General features: G+C 37.2%; 1 protein-coding gene and 1 long non-coding RNA gene across 6 annotated transcripts in view; one reads left to right on the top strand and one right to left on the bottom strand.

The window, feature by feature from the left end:
• LOC108530758 (uncharacterized) overlaps positions 1-20,764 on the bottom strand; it is an 81,476-nt gene that overhangs the window by 54,851 nt on the left and 5,861 nt on the right. For 2 of the 5 annotated variants that reach the window (XR_001885944.1, XR_001885946.1), the window contains exons 4-5: positions 20,141-20,207; positions 18,868-18,974 (exon numbers count right to left, since the gene is read on the bottom strand). This is a non-coding gene — a long non-coding RNA (uncharacterized LOC108530758). Of the gene's footprint in view, positions 1-6,897; positions 6,950-18,867; positions 18,975-20,140; positions 20,208-20,764 lie in introns of those variants that run through there. The other 3 variants (XR_001885949.1, XR_001885954.1, XR_001885950.1) reach the window with 2 other exon arrangements.
• The window catches only part of SLC15A5 (solute carrier family 15 member 5), a 90,286-nt gene continuing 86,538 nt past the window's right edge, over positions 17,017-20,764 (top strand). The window contains exon 1 of the mRNA XM_017873802.1: positions 17,017-17,377. Within this exon, the coding sequence (XP_017729291.1) occupies positions 17,017-17,377 (361 nt within the window). The remainder of the gene's footprint in view (positions 17,378-20,764) is intronic.

Below are 20,764 nucleotides of genomic sequence, written 5' to 3'. Positions count from 1 at the left end.
TGCATGAAGAATCCTGAAACAATCCATAAATATTTGGCATGACCTTAATAACCCCAGTCTTAATCTGTACCAAGACAAAGTCAGCATTTCACAAGAAAAATATAATCTTGCATTTTCTCAATATTTTAATTCTTATTGACAGCTTCTCTGGATAATTCACACCACAGAAAATCCTTAGCTGAGAAGGACTTTATTTGAACGGTTAGAGCTATTTCAGTAAAGCATGCAATTGTATTAAATTTTAGATTCATTTTGCACGTTGTGGACAGAGTGTCCCTGTTCAGCTAGAGTGAATACTTCAAATAAAACCAGATTTCCAAAGTCCACATCTTTCCTCTTTGGTTATTTTCTACTCAAGGATACACTTTGGCCTAACATGTACCAATTCACAGCAGAAGTCCCTTTCTTTTTACTTTTTACCGCATCCTAAGCAATTCCTCCAAGGACTTCCTCAGCATTATCTGCAGATGGGAAAAGCAATTCACAATGCAATAAAATTTATAGCTCATAAAATTATGAATAAGCCAAACGTTAAAAAAGAAAAGTTAAACTAGGTTTAAAATGATTTTTATAATATCAACCACATGAATTGACACAGAAAATGAATTGCAAATGTAAGGGAATGCAACAACTAAATGCTCTGTGCTCTCTGGGTGCTAAATGGAGACTGTTGGCAGAGCACAAAGAGATTCAGGAAACAGTCAATGATTTCTCTCAGTAGAGGTGGCCAAAGTAAGGCCCAAAATATATTTTTTAAAGTACATTAACCAGGTATGACTGCATGTACATAAGCCCCAAAGAAGGAGGTACCTGGAAACGAGATGATGAAATCATGTGTCAACTCAAATCATTACTGTGGTTTTTATGCCAGAAAATAAAAATACGGCAAATAAAGAATTAAACAACCAAATCTTTTTTTTCTCTCAGTAGCAGAAGTTTCATTTTTAAAAGAAATATTAGAATACCTAGCAATGTTAGAACAGACTCGATTTTCCATTTCCTTTAGCTACTTATGAACACCTTTGGCCACAATGACATCAGAATCTAGAAGGGTAAGTGATGAAAACATATTATAAATATCTAATCCAAAATGTGCGGGTCTCTCACAAGGTTTGTTGTTGGTGGTCTTTCATTTCTTACTATACACATTTTTCCTGGATGATCTCACTTATTTCATTGGCTGTAATGATTATACATTCCCAAATGAACATTATTATCACTCACATTCTTGTGCCCCAGGATGTATTTTTAACATGATCTGAATCTTTTTCAGTAACTTTAACCAGCATGCCTAAATTCAAGCTAAATATCCAACCCCAACCAGCTTTTGCCTCTGTATTCTCCATCCCAGTTAAACATTATTCACCCAAATGAGTGTGGGATGGCAGAGGAGGCAGAGACAGGGGGAATATGCAGTCACTGTCTATACATCCCTCTGAGTCCAGTATTCCCAGCCCGATCCACATAATTAGCATATTTAGACATTGATACCCATGACATGTTTGTTGAGTTCACCTTTTTCTCTCTATCTCCAGTATTACTTTCTCTCAGTTCTATTCCCAGTCTTTCCTCTACTTTCCTGTCTATAACTGGGAGGCTGTCCTCTGCAAACTGTTTCTGAAACTCTTGCCACTTCCTTCTACTTAACTTTGATCAATGGGGTACACATGCAAAATTGGAGGCTTGGAGAAAAGGGTGGGGTCAGGTTATTTCAAGCCAAACTTTGACCCAAATATACCATGTTTCTTAGGCTCGGGTCGTTTTTCTGGATGGAATTCACTTTTTTACCTTTTCCATATAACAAATTCCCACTTTCTTTACGTCCAGCTCAAGTATCACCTGATTGTCTCCTCATCTCAGGGGAATTAATCAACTTCTCCCTCTTCCTGAGCACTTCAAAGATACCTAGAGTGTAGTACTGAACATACCAATGACATTTATCCCTCACCAAAGACATCGATGTCTTGGTTATTATTATATCTAATAAGTACATTTTAATTCTTGTCAACTTCATGTTTGACTATTCAGTTCTTCTACCTGGTAATACCACTCCTGCCATTCTCATTTCTTCCTACACTCCCATATAAGCAATGCTTTTTCTGTTCTAAATATTGAAATCCTCCAAGAAGCCTTGCTTTCCCCTTGTCTTATTCTTCCCACCCTCCTTGAGTGACCTCAACCACTCTTACGGCTCCCTCTACCATCAGTAAACAGATGATTCTTATCTAATCTGTATCTCTGGCCCAGACTGGTCTCCCCAACTTCAGATATGAACAGTCTGGGCATCTCTTTCTCTGTGTCCCATAGACTTCCCAAAGCAATATAACAACACTTGGTTCATTTTTTCCCTCACCCCCCACCCAATCTCCCACCAGCCACCATCTTCACTCATCTGTGTCTCAGGAAATGGCACTGTGAAATTTCTCCAGCCAGAAATCTGGGAATCAAGACTGATTTTCCCTTCCCTAGCACAGATATTAAATCAGTCAGAAATTTTTGTAAATCTTCCCTCCTTAATGACTCATTAACTGTACCCTGTTTCCTATCTCCATTATAATGCCTGCTAATAGGCTCCTATCACTTATCACTAAGATTAGTTCCATACTACCTGGTTACTATGACCTCCTGTCCATTCTTCCCATTGCTGCTAGAAAAATGTTCCCTTTGCTCTCTAGAATGTAGTTCTGACCCCATTAATCCTCAGCTGAAAACTTTTAATGGCTTCCCACTGAGCTGAGAATGAAATCTAAACTCTTCATCATGACCGGCAAGGCTCTCCACAATTTTGTCTCATCTAAATCATTTCTCACCACTCCTTCTCTTCACATGATGCTCTAGAACTAGCTAAAAGTATCTACCGTTCTCCATTTCGATTTGCTTTCACATATCATTGCCTTTGGACCTTTCTCCCCTCTTCCTGGAATGTGCTTTAACTTCCTGTCCCAGACAGCCCTTTGTTCTTCACTGAGATTTCATGCAGACATCAATTCCTCCAGAAAGTTTTTATCGTACAGTCTCATTAAGGTGCACCTCATTTGCTATCCCACAGTGCCCATGCATACCTCTCTGAGAACAATTTTCACTGTTTTCTAATTGTATTTATATGTACTTATTTCTCTTTCAACCCTAAGACTATGCATTCCTTGAAGGCAAAATCCATGTCTTTTCTTTGGGACCCCTATTTAGTACATTTTTTAGCATAGAGCAGGTGTAAAATAAATATTTCTTGAATGAATGATCTCATCATACTTATATGTATACATATGGCATATCTAAAACATATACTTACTTAAATAAAATGCAAGTTAATCAGGCCTTATTCAGCTTAGAAACCAAACCATCGAGCAGAGTGTCTGACATAGCACGTGCCCAGAAAAATGCTGAATTTTGTTGGCTACAAATGGTTTCCATCGAAATGATTTGGTGCCTGAGTTTATTGGATAATCATGGTAGCCCTTTGCTCTCTTGTCCTATGCCAAACTATTAAGACAGTCTGTGCCTTCTGAGGACCTAGACTGGGCTGAGTGAGCATGACAAAAAGCTTAAAAGTGGTACAAAGCTTGGTCTTTGTTCTCTTAGGATTTTACAATCTAAATATTTGCATTCACGCATATGTAAATTTGCTGTCAGAGTCCATCATATGGATGGAACAGACAGGACGTTACGAGACCTATAAAATGCTTCACCACTCTTCCTGGCCCCCATAGATCCAGAGCCAACGTTGTTCCCATTCATATATGCTGTTTTACAATACACAAAGTTTTCTAAAATCCATGTCAAGAGCTGGGAAATGAGTCAGAAAAAGACATCTCACTCTATGAGATAACTTACTCTAATTTCCTCATTAGTGAAAACGACATCATAAAGAATATCTGCCAACAATCTGATATAAAAATGTACATGCATCATGGAAAATAATTGCTGTTCAATTACTACTGAATTATAAAGCCATCGTCGTACAGGTGCAATAATGCAAGAGCCTTGAAAAGTATGAAAAATTGCTTAGCTCAGGTAATTACATGTGTGTGAATAAAGTCCCCAGAATAAAATGTGCGGAATTTGAAGAAACAATGAAATCAGAACCAAAGAGCTATTTATAACTCTGTATTTTTAAATGTTCTGTTTTGTTTTCTTCTGTATACATTTTGAAATGCCAGGGATAATTTTGGAACTATGGGGTGCAGGAAGAGAGAAAGATGGAGTAGCTCTTCCTTTGCTTTCCTCTGTGTCCATCTCTCAAATTGGATCCACAGGGAGGGTACTACAAAGATAGAAATCTAGCCATAACCATGGTAATTGCATATTTCAAAATGGTTAAATCTTACTTATGCCCTGTGCATAGTTTACATATAATGAAAAGTAAAATTTATAGGAAGATGATTCTATTACTACTGTGAAAAAGATTGATCTCTTGTAAATTTCCAGGGTCTTTAGAAAGGGAACTTAGACTCAGAGAACTAGAAAGTGTTTTAAATATCATTTAATCCAAAGCCCTTAGTCACTGTGTAAGAAACTGAGGTCCTAAGAAGTTAATTGTGCAAATTTGTGTAGACAGTGGAAGAACTAAGTCTAAAATCATTTCTATAGTATTATGGATTTGATTAGGCATATACTCTATTGGTCCAAATCAATTTCTAATTTTTAAGATACTCAAACTTCAAAGCTCTAGGACAGATTTTTATCCAATTACAATGTTGAAGAAAAAAATGGGATTAGCCGCCAAGGGGTATGAATTTTATTGCAGGACAAGCTATTAATTAATTAAGTTAGCTAATTTACCTCTCAGATCTTCTGCTGTATAACAGTGTAACATAAAAGACTTGGCCAAAATGCCCTCTTTCAAGTCTAATGTTGTATAAATTTGAAATTAAGGGAGAATTGGTTTAAAATGATGAACTATAAAAATCAGATATCACCATCCTAACTCTTTATCCACCTCACCAATCCTGCCTCCTTCCACGGTAAGATGCCTTCCGCAAGGTAGCCATTTCCTCAAAACATGTCTACTAACTTATATTCTAAGCAAATGATAGGTTTAAAAGTGGGGGCCTTAACATTCATCAACAATTTAATTTCCTCCTCCACATCTTCCCTAAAGTTTTTGCAGTCAAAACTCAAATGTCAGATGAATGACAAAGAATTAGTTTTATCTTGACATTGACTAACAGTACGTGATCCATATGCTTATGTTTTACTTATAATGAAAATATAATCTTGCGTTAAAATAGTAGCCAAATTCTTTAGTTCACTCCAAGAAATAAAATGACACTCAAATAAATTAAATATGATTTTAAATTTAAATTTAATTTAGTTTAATTCAATAGCTTCTCGGCCTTTGGGCTAAGAACGAGTGTAGAAATTAAAATTAAATTTTGATAAGTATTTTGCAATTAATTTCAAAACAACTAAAACCTGTCCATTTTCCTATTTTAATAAAAACTTTAATTTTTTCTCCAATTCATTGCTATTCTACAGTTTATGTTTAGCATTCTATATTCTTTCCTAGGTACTTCACAAAGGAATAGCACAGTGCCCCAATAAATTTTCATGAAATCCAAATGGTATTCAGGAGTGGGTGATTAAATAGTAATGTTCTAAGCTGCTTTTGGCTTGGGAATGTTTAACATTGTTACATAAAATGTCATTGTGTTCTTTCTGCACAGTGGGGGATATGCTTCACCTCCACTCAAAGGAAAAAGTGACTTCCTATGAAAAAAAGAGATGGGGGGAGAGAGAGAGAGAGAGAGACAGAGAGACAGAGAGAGAGAGAAAATGAATTTGATCCCCTTCTTTCATCAGCTATTGGATATGCCCCAGGTGCCTCAAACTCAAAATGTCAAATGGTAAAGTCCTGTTCCTTTGTCCTAGTCTGTTCCCTTGCGTGAATAGCACCACGGTCCACCAGGATGCCTACGCTAGAAACCTGCACAGCATTTTTTATGCTCTCGCTTCTGTCATTAAGATTCTACCTCGAGGCCAGGCGCGGTGGCTCAAGCCTATAATCCCAGTACTCAGGGAGGCCGAGGCGGGCGGATCACGAGGTCAGGAGATGGAGACCATCCTGGCTAACACGGCGAAACCCCGTCTCTACCATAAAAACAAAAAATTAGCCGGGGTTGGTGGCGGGCCCCTGTAGTCCCAGCTACTCCGGAGGGTGAGGCAGGAGATGGCGTGAACCCGGGAGGCGGAGCTTGCAGTGAGCCGAGATAGCGCCACTGCACTCCAGCCTGGGCAACAGAGCGAGACCCCGTCTCAAAAAAAAAAAAAAAAAAAAAAAAAAAAAAAAAAAAATTCTACCCCGATTTTTCTATCAAATTCTATCAAATTTTCTGCCAAATCCTGGTACTTCTGTTTCTGTACATTTTGCCTAGATGATGACAGCAGTAGAGTGGTGGTAGGAGTAAAATAAATAGCTAAGAATTATCAAATCTCACCAGTACCTCTTAATTGACACCCAGACCCAAACAGGCAAAATGGCTTTGCATCAAAGACTTTAGCTCTTTTTACCTTGCTTTATTGTAGAAATTCACTCTATGTAGACAGGTTCAGGAATGACTNAATTCTACCCCGATTTTCTATCAAATTCTATCAAATTTTCTGCCAAATCCTGGTACTTCTGTTTCTGTACATTTTGCCTAGATGATGACAGCAGTAGAGTGGTGGTAGTAGTAAAATAAATAGCTAAGAATTATCAAATCTCACCAGTACCTCTTAATTGACACCCAGACCCAAACAGGCAAAATGGCTTTGCATCAAAGACTTTAGCTCTTTTTACCTTGCTTTATTGTAGAAATTCACTCTATGTAGACAGGTTCAGGAATGACTTCAAGAATCCGTTAAAATTCCATCTTATAAAGCTATGTATGATCTGGATTTTCTTGCTCTTCAGTCTCATTTCTCCCCCAACTCCTCCAGGTCCCTGACCCAGGACTTCCAAATCCACTCCTGCCTTGAATCATAAAAAGCTTTTTTTTCAGGTCCTTAAACAGTAACAAGCTCATTATCACAGAGAGCATACCCTCTGTTAATAACAATCCTAGCCTTATATATCTTCCCCCAGCTGAATTCTATTCCTCCTTTAGATCCCAAGCACAGGTATTATTTCCATGGAAAGGTTTATGTGGACTTTCTCAGGTTGAGATGCAAGCCTTGCTATATGCCTCTGTGACATTTCCTTCTTCCTTCTTCATAGCATATAGCTCACTGGACTGTAGTTCTTGCTAATTGTTGGTACCCCTCACTAGATTGTAAGATCCATAAAACCAAGATGGGTATTTTGTCATCATAGCATTTTGGTGCTTGGCTTTTATTAGGTGCTCAATAAATTTTTTTTAGTAGTCAGATACAATCTACTTGCTGCATAGTAATGCTTTTACTTCATTCATAACATCCTAACAATGTCTAAACCTACACCATTCATTCATTCATTCTTCAGAAAATCAACCAGGCATTCATTCATTCAAAATGTTTTAATACCTAGGTAGCAAGTGGGTTTTACCCAGTTATTAGAGTCAAGATCCTGGTAGCCAATTGGGAGGAAAATATAGTAAGCAGTACTTCTTATAGAACTCTGTCTGAATGAAAGTAATTTATGTCTGGGTATGTCACATGGCACAGCCATGTAAGCCACTGGACATGCACTGAAATAACTAGTACATTCCAGGCACTGTGCTAGGCTTATAAAGATAAATATGAAACTGTCCCCTGTTATAAAAAAAACTCATGGTAAGCAAGAAAAGGGGCATTCAAACTAATTAATATAATACATATGTATTAGAAGAGAGAAATATAAGCAGTGTTTTAAGAGCCCAGAGAGCCTATCTTTGAGAATCAAATAAACATTTACTGAGATGTGATATTTATGCTGAAGTTTAAAGAATGAAGAGAAGTTCCCAAAGTGAATGGAAAATGAAAGTGTCCCAAGAATGAGAAACAGCATGTGAAAAAGCAAGACAAGGTAAAAGAACATGGCATAGTCCTGGGACTGTGAGCATGTTATCCAGCTCCATGGCAGAACAGCAAGGGAAGACTCTTATCACAAGGCAGGAACTTGATCATAAAGGGCCTTTTGTGCCAGCAAAGAATTTCTAACTTGATCTCATAGTTTAAAGGGATTATTTACAGACTTTAAGCAAGGGAGCATATTGAACAAGTTTAGATTAAACAAACAAAAAAAATCTCTCGAGGTTTAGTGAGGATTAAATAGAAAAGTGTTTCCCAATATCTTGAAAATTGAAATGATTTTAAGTGATATGTGGTTTGGGCATTAGATAATGTAGAATCCTGCTATAAAAAAAGGTGGTTGTTTATGTACTATCTTTCAATCCTTTTATTATATAAAGGAAAAAGCATATGTTGAGTGGAGGTGGTGGCATCAGGCCACTTAAATTTAAGTCCCTGCTCTACTTCTTGTAATTGATCTTGAATAAGTTATTCCTATTCTGTGCCTCAGTTTCCATAATGGTAAGATGGGGCTCATAAAAATGGTATCTTCCTTATAAGATAGTTTCAAAGATAAATGAATTCATTCTTAGAACAGCCTGGCCAAACAAAATAGTAAATGTTAATAATTATTTTAAGTAGTATTATTATCTTTATCATTACCTTCCATTTATGACAAGTAATTTCATTTATGGTAGTAACTTAAAGTTTTCTTGTTAAGGAGGTGAAAGATCTCTACAAGGAGAACTATAAAACACTGCTAAAAGGCATCACAGATGACACAAACAAATGAAAAATCATCCTATGCTCATGGTTTGAAAGAATCAATATTGTTAAAATAGCCATACTGCCCAAAGCAATCTACAGATTCAATGCTATTCCTATCAAACTATCAGCATCATTTTTCACAGATGTAAAAAAAAAAAAAAAAAAAAAAAACTATTCTAAAATTCACATTGAACCAAAAAAGAGACCAAATATCCAAAGCAATCCTAAGCAAAAAGAACAAAGCTGGAGGCACCACATTACCTGACTTCAAACTATACTATAAGCCTGCAGTAACAAAACAGCATGGCACCGGTTTTTATATCATGGTATTAGTATAAAAACAGATACATAGACCAATGGAACAGAATAGAGAGCCCAGAAATGAAGCTACACACCTACATTCACCTTTGTTGATGTCCAATGAAGTCAACAAAAATAAGCAATAGGGAAACAACACCCTATTCAACAAATGGTGCTGGGATAACTGGCTGGCCATATGAAGAAGAATGAAACTAGACCCCTATAATTCACTATATTAAAAATTAACTCAAGATGGATTAAAGATTTAAATTTAAGACCTCAAACTATAAGAATCTTAGAAGAAAACCTAGGAAACACTATTCTAGGCATCAGCCTTGGGAAATAATTTATGACTACATCCTCAAAAGCAATTGCAACAAAAATAAAAATTGACAATTGGGACCCAATTAAACCAAAGAGCTTCTGCACAGCAAAATAAACTGTAAACAGACAACCTACAGAATAGGAGAAAATATTCTCAAACTACACATCTGACAAAGGTCTAGTATCCAGAATCTATAAGGAACTTAAGCAACAGAACAAGCAGAAAACAAACAACCCCATTAAAGATGGGCCAATATGGCCAGGTAGGCAAAAAGACATGAACAGATACTTCTCAAAAGAAAACATGTAAGTAGCCCCCACCCCCGCAAAAAACATTAAAAATGCTCATCACTAATCGTCAGATAAATGTAAATCAAAACCACAATGACATATCTCACACGAGTCAGAATGGCTATTATTAAAACGTCAAAAAAAAAAAAACAGATGTTGATGAAGCTGTGGAGAAAAGGGAATGCTTATACACTGCTGGTGGGAATGTAAATTCATTCAGCCATTGTGGAGAGCAGTTTGGAGATTCTTCAAAGAACTTAGAACTACTATTCAATCCAGCAATCCCATTACCGGGCATATATCCAAAAGAAACCAAATCTTTAAAAAGACACATGCCCTCACATGTTCATCGCAACACTATCCACAGTGGCAAAGACATGGAATCAATCTAGGTGCCCATCAACAGTAGAGTGAATAAAGAAAATGTAGTACATATATACCATAGAATACTATGAAAACACAATAAAGAATGAGAGCTTGGGAGGCTGAGGCAGGTGTATCACTTGAGGTCAGGAGTTCAAGACCAGTCTGGCCAACATGGTGAAACCCTGTCTCTAACTAAAAATACAAAAATTAGCCAGGCATAGTGACACACGCCTATAATCCAAGCTACTAGGGAGGCTGAGGCAGGAGAACTGCTTGAGCCCAGGAGGCAGAGGTTGCAGTGAGCCAAGATTGCACCACTGCATTCCAGCCCCGGCGACAGAGTAAGACTTCGTCTTGTGGGGGAAAAAAAAAGAACGAGAGCATGTCCTTTGCAATAACATGGATGTAGCTAGGGGCCATTATCCCAAGCAAATTAACACAGAAACAGAAAACCATATACTGTGTGTTCTCACTTGTAAGTGGGAGCTAAACAGTAGGTACTCATGGATATAAAGATAGCAACGACAGAAACTGGGGACTACTGGGGAATGGGAGGGAGAAGGCAAATATTGAAAAACTATTGGGTACTATGCTCACTGCCAGGGTGATGGGCTCATTTGTACCCCAAACCTCAGCATCATGCAATATGGCCAGGTAGCAAAGCTGTAGATTGCCCCCTGCATCTAAAATAAAAGTTGAAAATAAAAGTTTCCTTGTTAAATAAAATTACTTGATTTTTAAAAGTAAGCCATTTTAAACAACACTATTAAGAAAATAATAGGAAATAAGTCCAAAAAAAGAAAACAATATAACATATGGCAAAAATCAGGCAAGTCAGAGGGACAAGAGGTAGGCAGCTAGGGCAAACTGATGAAAATGATGTACAAGTGACTAAGGTACGAGAGAGACGGAAGCAATGCCTGAGGCAGCAGTGCAAAGGAGACATGTTAAAGGACTCAAACTACAGCAGAGTAGAAGGCAAAGAAAAAGGATGGATTTGTAAAATATTAAGAATGTTGAATTGACGGCACTGCCCCTCCCCACCACCACCAAGTATAAAATAGCCTAGCACATGTTAGGGACCCAATAAATATTTTCCTGAAAAAGGTAAATATAATAGGCAAAGAAGTGAAGAAAGAGCCTAGGACATCTCAGTTTTTTTACCTTGAATATGTGAATAAGTGGTGATGCCATGAACCATTAAGAGAAGGAAAAAGAGGAGTAGAATCTGGCAAGAAGATGAGTTAAGCTTGGAACATGATGAGTTTGAATTTTCAATTAGAAAGCTAGATGGAAGTGTGTACCCATCTACCAAAAACTCAAGAAGAGGTCTCAGTTCCACACATCAATATGAAAGCTACCGGTGTTGTATTTAAATCTTTCTTTTTCCTTTATGATCAAATAGGGGAAAAAAAGAAAGAATGAACAGAATGAACAATAGGGATGGTACGAACAGTGTCAATATTCGTGTTCCCCAGAGAAACAACCAATAGAATATGCTTGTGCGTATATATCAATGGATTTTAAGGAACTGGCTTATGTGATTGTGGAGGCTTGGCAAGTCCAAATCTGACGTGAGTGTGACAGCATGGAGATTCAAGGAAGAGTGGCAGTTGAGTCCAAAGGCAGTCTGCTAGGAAACCAGGTAGAACCGATGTTGCAAAGGAAGTTCACAGTCCGCTGGATAACTCCCTCTTGCTGAGACCGGAGGTTTGGTCAGCCTCAGCCTCTTGTTCTATTCAGGCCTTCAATCAATTAGATGAGGTAATCTACTTTACTCAAAGTCCACTCACTTAAGTACAAATTTCATCCAAAAACACATAGAATCATCCAGAGTAATATTTGATCAAATATCTGGGCCCTATTGCCCAGCCAAGTTGATACATAAAATTAACCATTATGGTGTCCATGTGATGACTCATTCTCACTTTACTTACTTTATACTGATTTATCTTGATTGTAGAATTCAACAAAATAGCAAGGTTTGTAATGGTCATTGCATAGTGTGGAGGGAAAACAGGAGAAAATACCCTTCATTCTTAGTTATCCCAAGAAAAGGAAAAAACACACTATATTAGAGAAGAATTGAATATCTTATATATTCTTGGGACTATATGAGTTATTTTCTGCTAGGGGCTTGCATTAGTCCATTTTCACACTGCTACAAAAAACTACCTGAGACTGGGTAATTTATGGAGAAAACAGATTTAATTGACCCACAGGTCTGCAGGCTTAACAGGAAGCATGAGTGGGAGGCCTCAGGAAACTTACAATCATGGCAGAAGGTGAAGGCAGGAAACTTACAATCATGGCAAGCACATCTTCCCATCACAGAGGAGGAGAGAGAGAGAGAGAAAGGGGAAGTGCCACACACTTTTGATGCATCAGATCTCATGAGAACTCACACACTGTCACAAGAAAGGCAACGGGAAACCACCTCCTTGATCCAATCACCTTGCAGCAGGTCCCTCCCCAAGCCCTGGGGATTACAATTCAACATAAAATTTGGATGGGAACAAAGAGCCAAACCATATCAGGGCTAAAGTAATTCTCTTTCACACTGGACAGAAGCATCAAGGTATAGGTATCATACAACTGCCAGAGCCTCTTTATAATGGAAGAGTAGAGGTTTACACAGAGAATGTCTTTTTTTACAAAGCAAAAAGTAAAGCCCAATATGTTATCTTTTCATTTCTGCTTTACACCTTGAACAATGAAGCAAAAATTTCACTCCAAGTCTTTGATGTGCCATTCTTAACAATTAAATTATAGTGAATCCAATCCTCATGTTCTTGACAATGCTTTCAAACCAGGTACTAAACCTCATAGTCAATGGAATTAAATGAAATCGATAGGCCTAAAAGAATAAATATCTTCAAATGACCTTTGTGTATACCATTTACAGAGAATTATTGAGCTAGAAAAGCTCTTCTCTTAAAAATACTTACTGTTTAGAAGACCTATGAAAAGTTACTCTGAAAATACATACACAAATGGAAAAGCATTGCAGCAACCCACTGTACAAACAGTTTAAAAGGCACCACCATTTTCTCAGAACTTATCATCATATTGGAGGTAGCTTATAGAGATTCTTTCTAATCCTGAATATTTAAAAATAGCCTCCTTAGAAGCAGGGTTTGCATTCCTAGTGTGTTCCCTAAACAATCCTTACAAGATCTGATTTACACATGCTCTGGGTCCTCAGAAAAAAACATGGATGTCATCCGTTCATGAAATGAGCATCTGACTCATTTTCTCTATTAAATAAGATGCGTTTGCCAACACGTACAAGTATGGTCAACATTAATACTCCCTATGTTTCATTTGTGACTTTGTCTTTCCAGTGAAGGATTCTAGTGATAAATATAGTCTTTGCCTTCCAAAAACAATATAGGCTTTCCAATTTTAAAAAAATTTCTGAAGTTTATACTGTAATTTTGCTTTATATGTCAAGAAACTGAAACATTTTCTCATACTTTTAGCCAGTGATATTGCTTCTGAAAAATCAGCCTAGGGATATAATCAGGGAATGGGGAAAGCTTTATGCACAAATATTCATTTCAGCACTATTTATAAAGGTTTTTTTTTCTTTCAACTGTGGGTTCATGGTCAAATGTTTGACAAAGGCTGGCTTATAACTGATCTGAAACAAATATAACTAACCAACGATGGAAGAATAGTTAAGTAAACTACGTCTCCATTAATGCAACCATAAAAAACTATGTTTACAAAGAGTTCATAATGGCATGTTAAAATGCTTTTTAACAGTACCTACAAATGGGGTAGAAAATGTATTGTACAATAATTGTACACAATTACACAATTTAAATATCTTAAATCTACTAATAAAGAAAACGAGCCATGGGGAGAAAACATCCAACAAAATGCTCCAAAAACTTCCATGGTTTTCTTCTATTTTAGATATTTTCCAAATTGTATCCAATTTACATTACATACATTACCTCTATAAAGGAGAAAAATATTACTTTATACCAGAGAGAAGAAGCAGGGACAGAGAACAAGCCTGGGTTGGAATGGGGAAGGGGGTTGCATAAAACTAAAGTATGCATAAGTCTTACTCAAGGGCCCAAGTTTGTTGATAAAGACGATGACATTCAATATTCCCTGCCAAGTATTATTCTCAAGTGGAATTACTACTTGTCCTTTGAGCTCACTCTGAACTTTGTACTGAGAACTAGTAGGGATGTGACAAATAAAAAGGGGGTGGTTTCCCATTGCTTCAACTCTATTCCGCATAATCCAGGCCTTCTAATGTCTGTCTCTTGTGCAAACTGGAATTTGGAAGTGGTTCCATGACATTTCTTTATGGCTCATTGCTTAGAGTAGCTAGAAAATGCAGGAATATAGAAGCAAGTAATAACAAAGGCATTTCCATGTGCAATTCTTGACATTTCATAAGCCCTTTTTTATACCAAGCCTCAGAAATGATCTTCTGAGACAGACTTTACTGTTTGTATTTTGCAGTTAATGTAATAGGCTCATAGACAGGAAGAAATTTGCCTTAAGTGATAAAGGGGCAGGAGTATAACTTAGTTCTCCTAACACCCACTTAAATGAATATCCTCTTTGCGAACTATTATATCCCTATTGAAGTCAGATTTTTCCCCCTTACAGATAATTAAAATAAACTTTATTTCTGAGTAGGTGGCTTTCTTGGAGGTTTACCAAATATCCCCTCCAAAGAAGGCAAATGCTGTTGCTCTTACTGACTCAAGTGTCCCCAGACCACAGGTTACCACCACCTGGAGCCTAATCTTGAGCCAGTAGACAGAGAGGAGCCAAACAATTCAGATGGGATCATCATCAGGCCCTAGGAAACAGTAGTACTACTCTGCTTAGGAAGGAGCACTTTGTCAGGGGCTAAAGAAATCAGTCAGTGGCTAGAGAACAGCTTGCCCTTGCATCTAGGGGTAAACAAAAAAGTAAAGTATCATTTAGGGTTCTTTGTCAGCCACAGAAGCCAAATAGGCCTAACTAAATCAAACCAAAATTAATGGGAATCCTTTGAGCCTTCTACAGAAGGAAAAAGTAACCGTGCTTCCAGAAGAAAAAGAACCATGGAGGTGCTGAGTTCTCCATCAGGGCCTCACGGGCAGTCCCTTTTGGGTACTGCTGATATGATGTGACTGTGTCCCCACCAAAGTCTCATCTTGAATTGTAACTCCCATAATTACCAAGTATTGTGGGAGGGGCCTGGTGGGAGGTATTTTAATCATGGAGGCAGTTTCCCCCATACTGTTCGAATGGTAGTGAATAAGTCTTACAAGATCTGATGGTTTTATAAGCGGTTTCCCTTTTTGCTTGGCTATGATTTTTCTCTCTTGCCTGCTGCCATGTAAGATATGCCTTTTGCCTTCCCTCATGATTGTGAGGCCACCTCAGCCATGTGGAACAGTGAGTCCATTAAACCTCTTTCCTTTATAATTACCCAGTCTTGGATATGTCTTTATCAGCAGCGTGAAAACAGACTAATAAACTGCCATCTGAATAACTCAGCTGCCACCATGCCCACTCTTGAGTCATTCCACTCAGGATTAAAATTCCACAGGAGAAAAGTAAAAGGACTATCTTAGATCATGTGTTGACCCCCTTGGCCAGAAGAAAAGGGATATCCTGATCAATAGTCCCACCATGATCTCAGGCAATAGATAGGAGTCATTCTCCAAAGGAAGGTGAACACATGTTAGAGTGTTGCCCTGGACAGTTCCAGTTTATAACTGTTTTAGGAGTAACTATAAATAGCATCACTTTTCACCTGCACAAAACTGTTTTGTCCAAGTTTGGATCATAAATTGCATGATCAATTTACACAAAGGAAATTTGGGGCATTGTTACCAAGGTAGCAATCCTGAGCAGAGACAAATAGCTACCATTCCAATGAGGCTATTAGGAGGGGTCAAAACAGAGTATTTTTCTCCCAGTCTCTCAGAACCAAAAGATGAGAACCAGAGTCAAAAGTCCCTATTGGTCTTTAGGTTTTGACTCCAGCATGAAAATAATATTCCTATACTCAGGTGTTGAATTATTACGACTTTGACCCAATAATTCTGGTCCCTTGTCTTTGTATGTCCTTGCAGCTAAACCACTAAATGTTAAGGTGTTCTCCTTCACTGCTGCTTTTTTAGCTTAATTGGCCCTCCTGCTTTTCAAAATAGAATGCTAACACCCATTCACCCAGTTGGAGGGTCAGGGTGATACCAGATCCAATATTCCCCAAAGTCTGCGTAGGCTGGTTGCTGTATCCCTGACTACTGATTAATAATAAAGGAGTCAAATAGCACCTTTTGATTCTGATTTCCTCTGAGAGGCTGTTCTACAAGCATGGGGTCAACTTAAAGGAAGCGGGGTTTTGTTTAATATTTTCTCCTTTCATTAGTGCACTTAAATTACTTTCTTGTAAACTCTGCTTGTTACCTAAATGTACTAGCACTTTTGTTACCTAATTAAGTTTCTTATCAGAATTCCAACCAAAAATAACAAGAAATGTAATAATGATAAGATATCGTGCTCCCTCAAAACAGATTTCCTTTTGTGCTTTATCTCTTGGTACTGTTCCGGCTTGTTTAATTAAAGTATCAGAAATTATTAGACTCAAATTATTTCTTGATCTAGTGCTCAAATTCTCCTGAAAAACTGCTTCTTCTGCCTCAATATTTAAACCTTTATCAGTATGAGGCAGATGAGTTTCCACATGTTTGCAACTGGATTCATGTAATTCAATATAATTTTGGAGGACGATCCTAATTTAGCCGCTAAGTAATTAAGCAAACAAATCAGATTGGGCTACACTGAGCTACCGTGAACGTTTAAATACTCATGTCTCCTCTCCTGTGCTCTTGGATCATCAAAATGAAAAACGTTCATGTGCAAAAAACAAACCTTATGAAATTCTAGCATGGAGATGTGAAATTCAAAGCAACCTTCTTATTTTTTCATCAGAGGGATAGGGCTCAAAATATCACGAAGTTCAACCACTAACATAAGTTGTGTTCAAGGAGGGTAGTCATGTCTGTTACAGACTTCACCATAACTGATGAGAACGTACGCTTGCATCACAGCATTGAGAAGGAGAAAACTGTAAGACATATTGGCGATTTCTGTTCCTCATACTCTGTGAAAAAAATTCAGGTTGGAATCTGCTTACTTCTGGTGGAGCTGTGTGAGAGGTTCACGTTCTTTGAGGTCGTCTGCAACATGATCCCCTTTTGCACTATCAAGCTTGGCTATCACAATTGCCAGGCAGCCATCTTAAACTTGTGTTTTATTGGAACTTCAGTACTTACCCCTGTGTTTATTGGATGGGTCACTGATGTCTATTTAGGAAGAAACAAACTGGTGTATATTTGCTTGTTTCTACATTTTCTAGGTGAGTGTCCTCTGCTGACTGGAATGTTTTGTGACTTAATTGAGTAGATTTTTGTTAGAATTTTTAGTTTATATTATTTTCACTCTGCTCTTAGCACAAAATGTGATAAATGAAGTAAGAATGTAGTTTCAATGTATTTCATTCTCTGTACTATTTGAAGAATGCTAGTAAGTCTGTGTGTGTGTGTGTGTGTGTGTGTGTGTGTTAGAGAATGCTTTGATGCCTATATCATTGCACTTATATTTTACAATAATTACTCCTTTACATATATATCCTACTCCTTAGAATGCCCTCCTTTCCCAAAACCTTTTTACCTCAAGTCCAAATTCATGACAAATTCCCTCAGAAATATGAAATTTATTTGCTTCACAACCAAGATGAAATGTGCTAAAAAAAGGTTTTTGAAGTTCGTGTAAAATAATTGAGAAATGTTTTTATCCAAAGGTGGTCTTTTAATTAGTCATATACTAATTAAGATTGCATATGATGGTACGATTTCTATATTATTAATTATGATTATATGCTTTAAAAATGAGTAAATTCGACACCATAGTGTGCGTCTTTACATATATATTAATATGTATCTGCAAAGCTTTGGGACCGATTGCGAGAAATGCTGGGAAAATATCAAGTTAGTTTAATAAGGAATAGAGAGCAATTTGAAGAACAGACTAGAATTTTAGACTGAAAAGTTCAAGTTATTCTTCTTAAACAACAAGAAGTCTCTGAAAATATCATGAAAACAACATTTGAGAAATGCTATTCTGCAATACAGGATGGTCAACCACAGTAAGAGATTAAATAGATAGAGATCAGAAAATCTCAGGATGATGGTTTAAGCAATAAAGTGCCAATTCAGGAAAGAACAAGTGAAAAGCTATAAAAACTTGGCAACTAAATAAAGGTACAAATGTGATGGGGGTCAAAAATTAGCTCCAAGTTTCTGATCTGAGCAACTTGGGAATATAGCATGCTGTTCACCAATAATGAGAGGTACAGCCGAAATGAGTGTTGGTAGGAGGACGGATGAGAAAGAGATGGATAGATATCAGGTACTCAACATATCACACAATCTCAGGCAGGTGGTAAATTACCATTCAGAGAATCCATTGGAATGTAAGTCAAACCTGGAAAGTTCGCAGCTGAAGTTCTGTGGAATAAAAACTAAGGCACTGCATGACAAATAATCACTCAACATTCAACAAATATTTCTTATTGACTACTCTGTACCAGACATTATTCCAGGTCTGGAAATGCAATAGAGAAGAAAGTCATCTGTTCCTGCTAAAGTTGACTTTTTGGTGCAGGGAGAGAGAAAATAAATGAGGAAATAGATGTGATGTCATGTGGCAATGAGTTAGGATGAAAAATAAAGCTGGGTATGGAGACAGGATGGAATGGGTAGTGATGAGGCTGCTACTTGGTACCAAGAAAAAGTTTTCTGATAAGAAGACATTTAAGCAAATCCAAGACTAATTTACTCTGCTTACCTTGGTAACAGGCCACACCAGTAGCATTTGCTGACTTCTTGTTTAACATGGTAATTTCTATCAGTCTAGATTCTGAGGTCAGTCATCAGACAGGATGGAAATCCCAACTTTGGAATTTGGCAAACAAAAGACTTAAGTCAACTCTACATCCATTCATTTTTTTACTAAAAGTTATTTCCTTGTTGCCCTCTGCTTACAGCCGTCATCAAATTCCAACCAGTCACTAAATATTAGAGGTTATATAAAAATAGTCTCTCCTGTCTGAATTGCTACAACCCTGGCTGAAAAAAAATGCAGCTTTCTTCTTTTTGACTATTCCAATGGCCTACTTACTCGGCTGCCAGTTGTCAATCAGTCTCCAGTTCATACTCCATACTACCAACAACACTGACTTCCTGAACAAATAAATCTATATATTGGCTCTATTATCTAAAAAAATCAAATCCAAATTTATTAATGTAGCATACAAGAACCTTAACAAGTTCACCTCTCTAGATTTCTCATTCAACATGCAACCCCAACCTTGCTAATTTCTCCTGGCCTCCTTCCCTAGTTTTCTAATCTTATACATGCTCTTCTCTCTTCCTGAAATTGTCACCTTCCCTTATCTCTCCATCCCTTATCCATGATTGGAAAACTCCTGCTATTGTTTCAAGAACCAAACAGTGTTTGTTGCTAGCTTCTCTGTGTTCAACCACACCCATATAATACTTATACGATTGCATCCATCACTTTATAACATAATAGTCCACCTGCATGGCTGACTTCTCTGATGGACTCAGCAGTTCCTGGAGAGAAGGGCCAGTGGACCCCAACCACCTAGCAGGGGGTATGACACATCATGGTGCTTCTACAGAGCTACTAAATGTGGGCACACTGATGATGAGATACACAATTGCACACATCACAGAGGAGACTTTCTTCATATATGTCATAGATTTGTCTTTTAGTTGCATCATTGTACAACAGATAGAGATAAAGTTTTGATTTAATACAATCAGCCTATTATGACATTTTCTCAAAAGACGGAAGGAAAGTGCCTTTCTAAATTACACAAATATACCATTCAAACTAAAAGTGCCTTGTTCCTAAGTAAATAGTTGCTGCATGAAATAGTTGCCCTGTCCGTCCTCTTCGGACATCCCTTTGTCTAGCCAGGCCTCTCATCACACCTACAGAAGAGAAGACTGAGTGGTAGAAAGCGAGAAGTTAGTTTCATATCTGGCTAACCTTAAAAGAGGACATTTCAAACTCAGTAATTTAAAGGGCTCACCTCATGGTAAATGAATCTGTTGCCAAATAGCTCTTCAGTGCATATATTCTTTACATTGTGAAAGCCTCTGTAGGGGAGATGGAAGCATTAGACCAAATTTTTATCTATAAGGAATTTATAATCTAATTGAGAAAACAAACCACATGAAATAACTCTATAAAAATTTATACCAAATAACGTTAATGCCAAATTGATAAAATGAAGAGCAAAACGAACACGGAGGAGTCATTTTTCACTAATCGAATCATCAAAAAAATTAACGATGCTAACTACATGAATGAAGGTCTTCTCCTACAATGATGGTAGGAGACTAACTTGTTGCGTTGTTAAAGAACATTTGCCAGTGGTATTAAGAAGCAATAAAAATGGAATGCCTTTGACTGAGAACTTAGGCTAATAAAGATGTGCACAAAATTTATATGTCAGGGTATTTTATGGTATTCATTTAAAATAACTGAAAAGGTCTTTTAAAATACATTATGATTAGAATATCACATCATTACTAGAAATCATGTTGGAAAAGTATAAAGGTATTTAAAAAATTGTTCATATTATTTGGTTCCATTAAAAAATCAACAGTGTAACCTCAATTTATTTAAGTAAAATATATTTATAAAATATATT

This window comes from Rhinopithecus bieti, unplaced genomic scaffold (genome assembly GCF_001698545.2).
Source record: "Rhinopithecus bieti isolate Rb0 unplaced genomic scaffold, ASM169854v2 scaffold_110, whole genome shotgun sequence".
In the NCBI taxonomy this organism is placed as follows: domain Eukaryota; kingdom Metazoa; phylum Chordata; class Mammalia; order Primates; family Cercopithecidae; genus Rhinopithecus; species Rhinopithecus bieti.
This window is presented reverse-complemented; position numbering and strand designations above follow the sequence as displayed.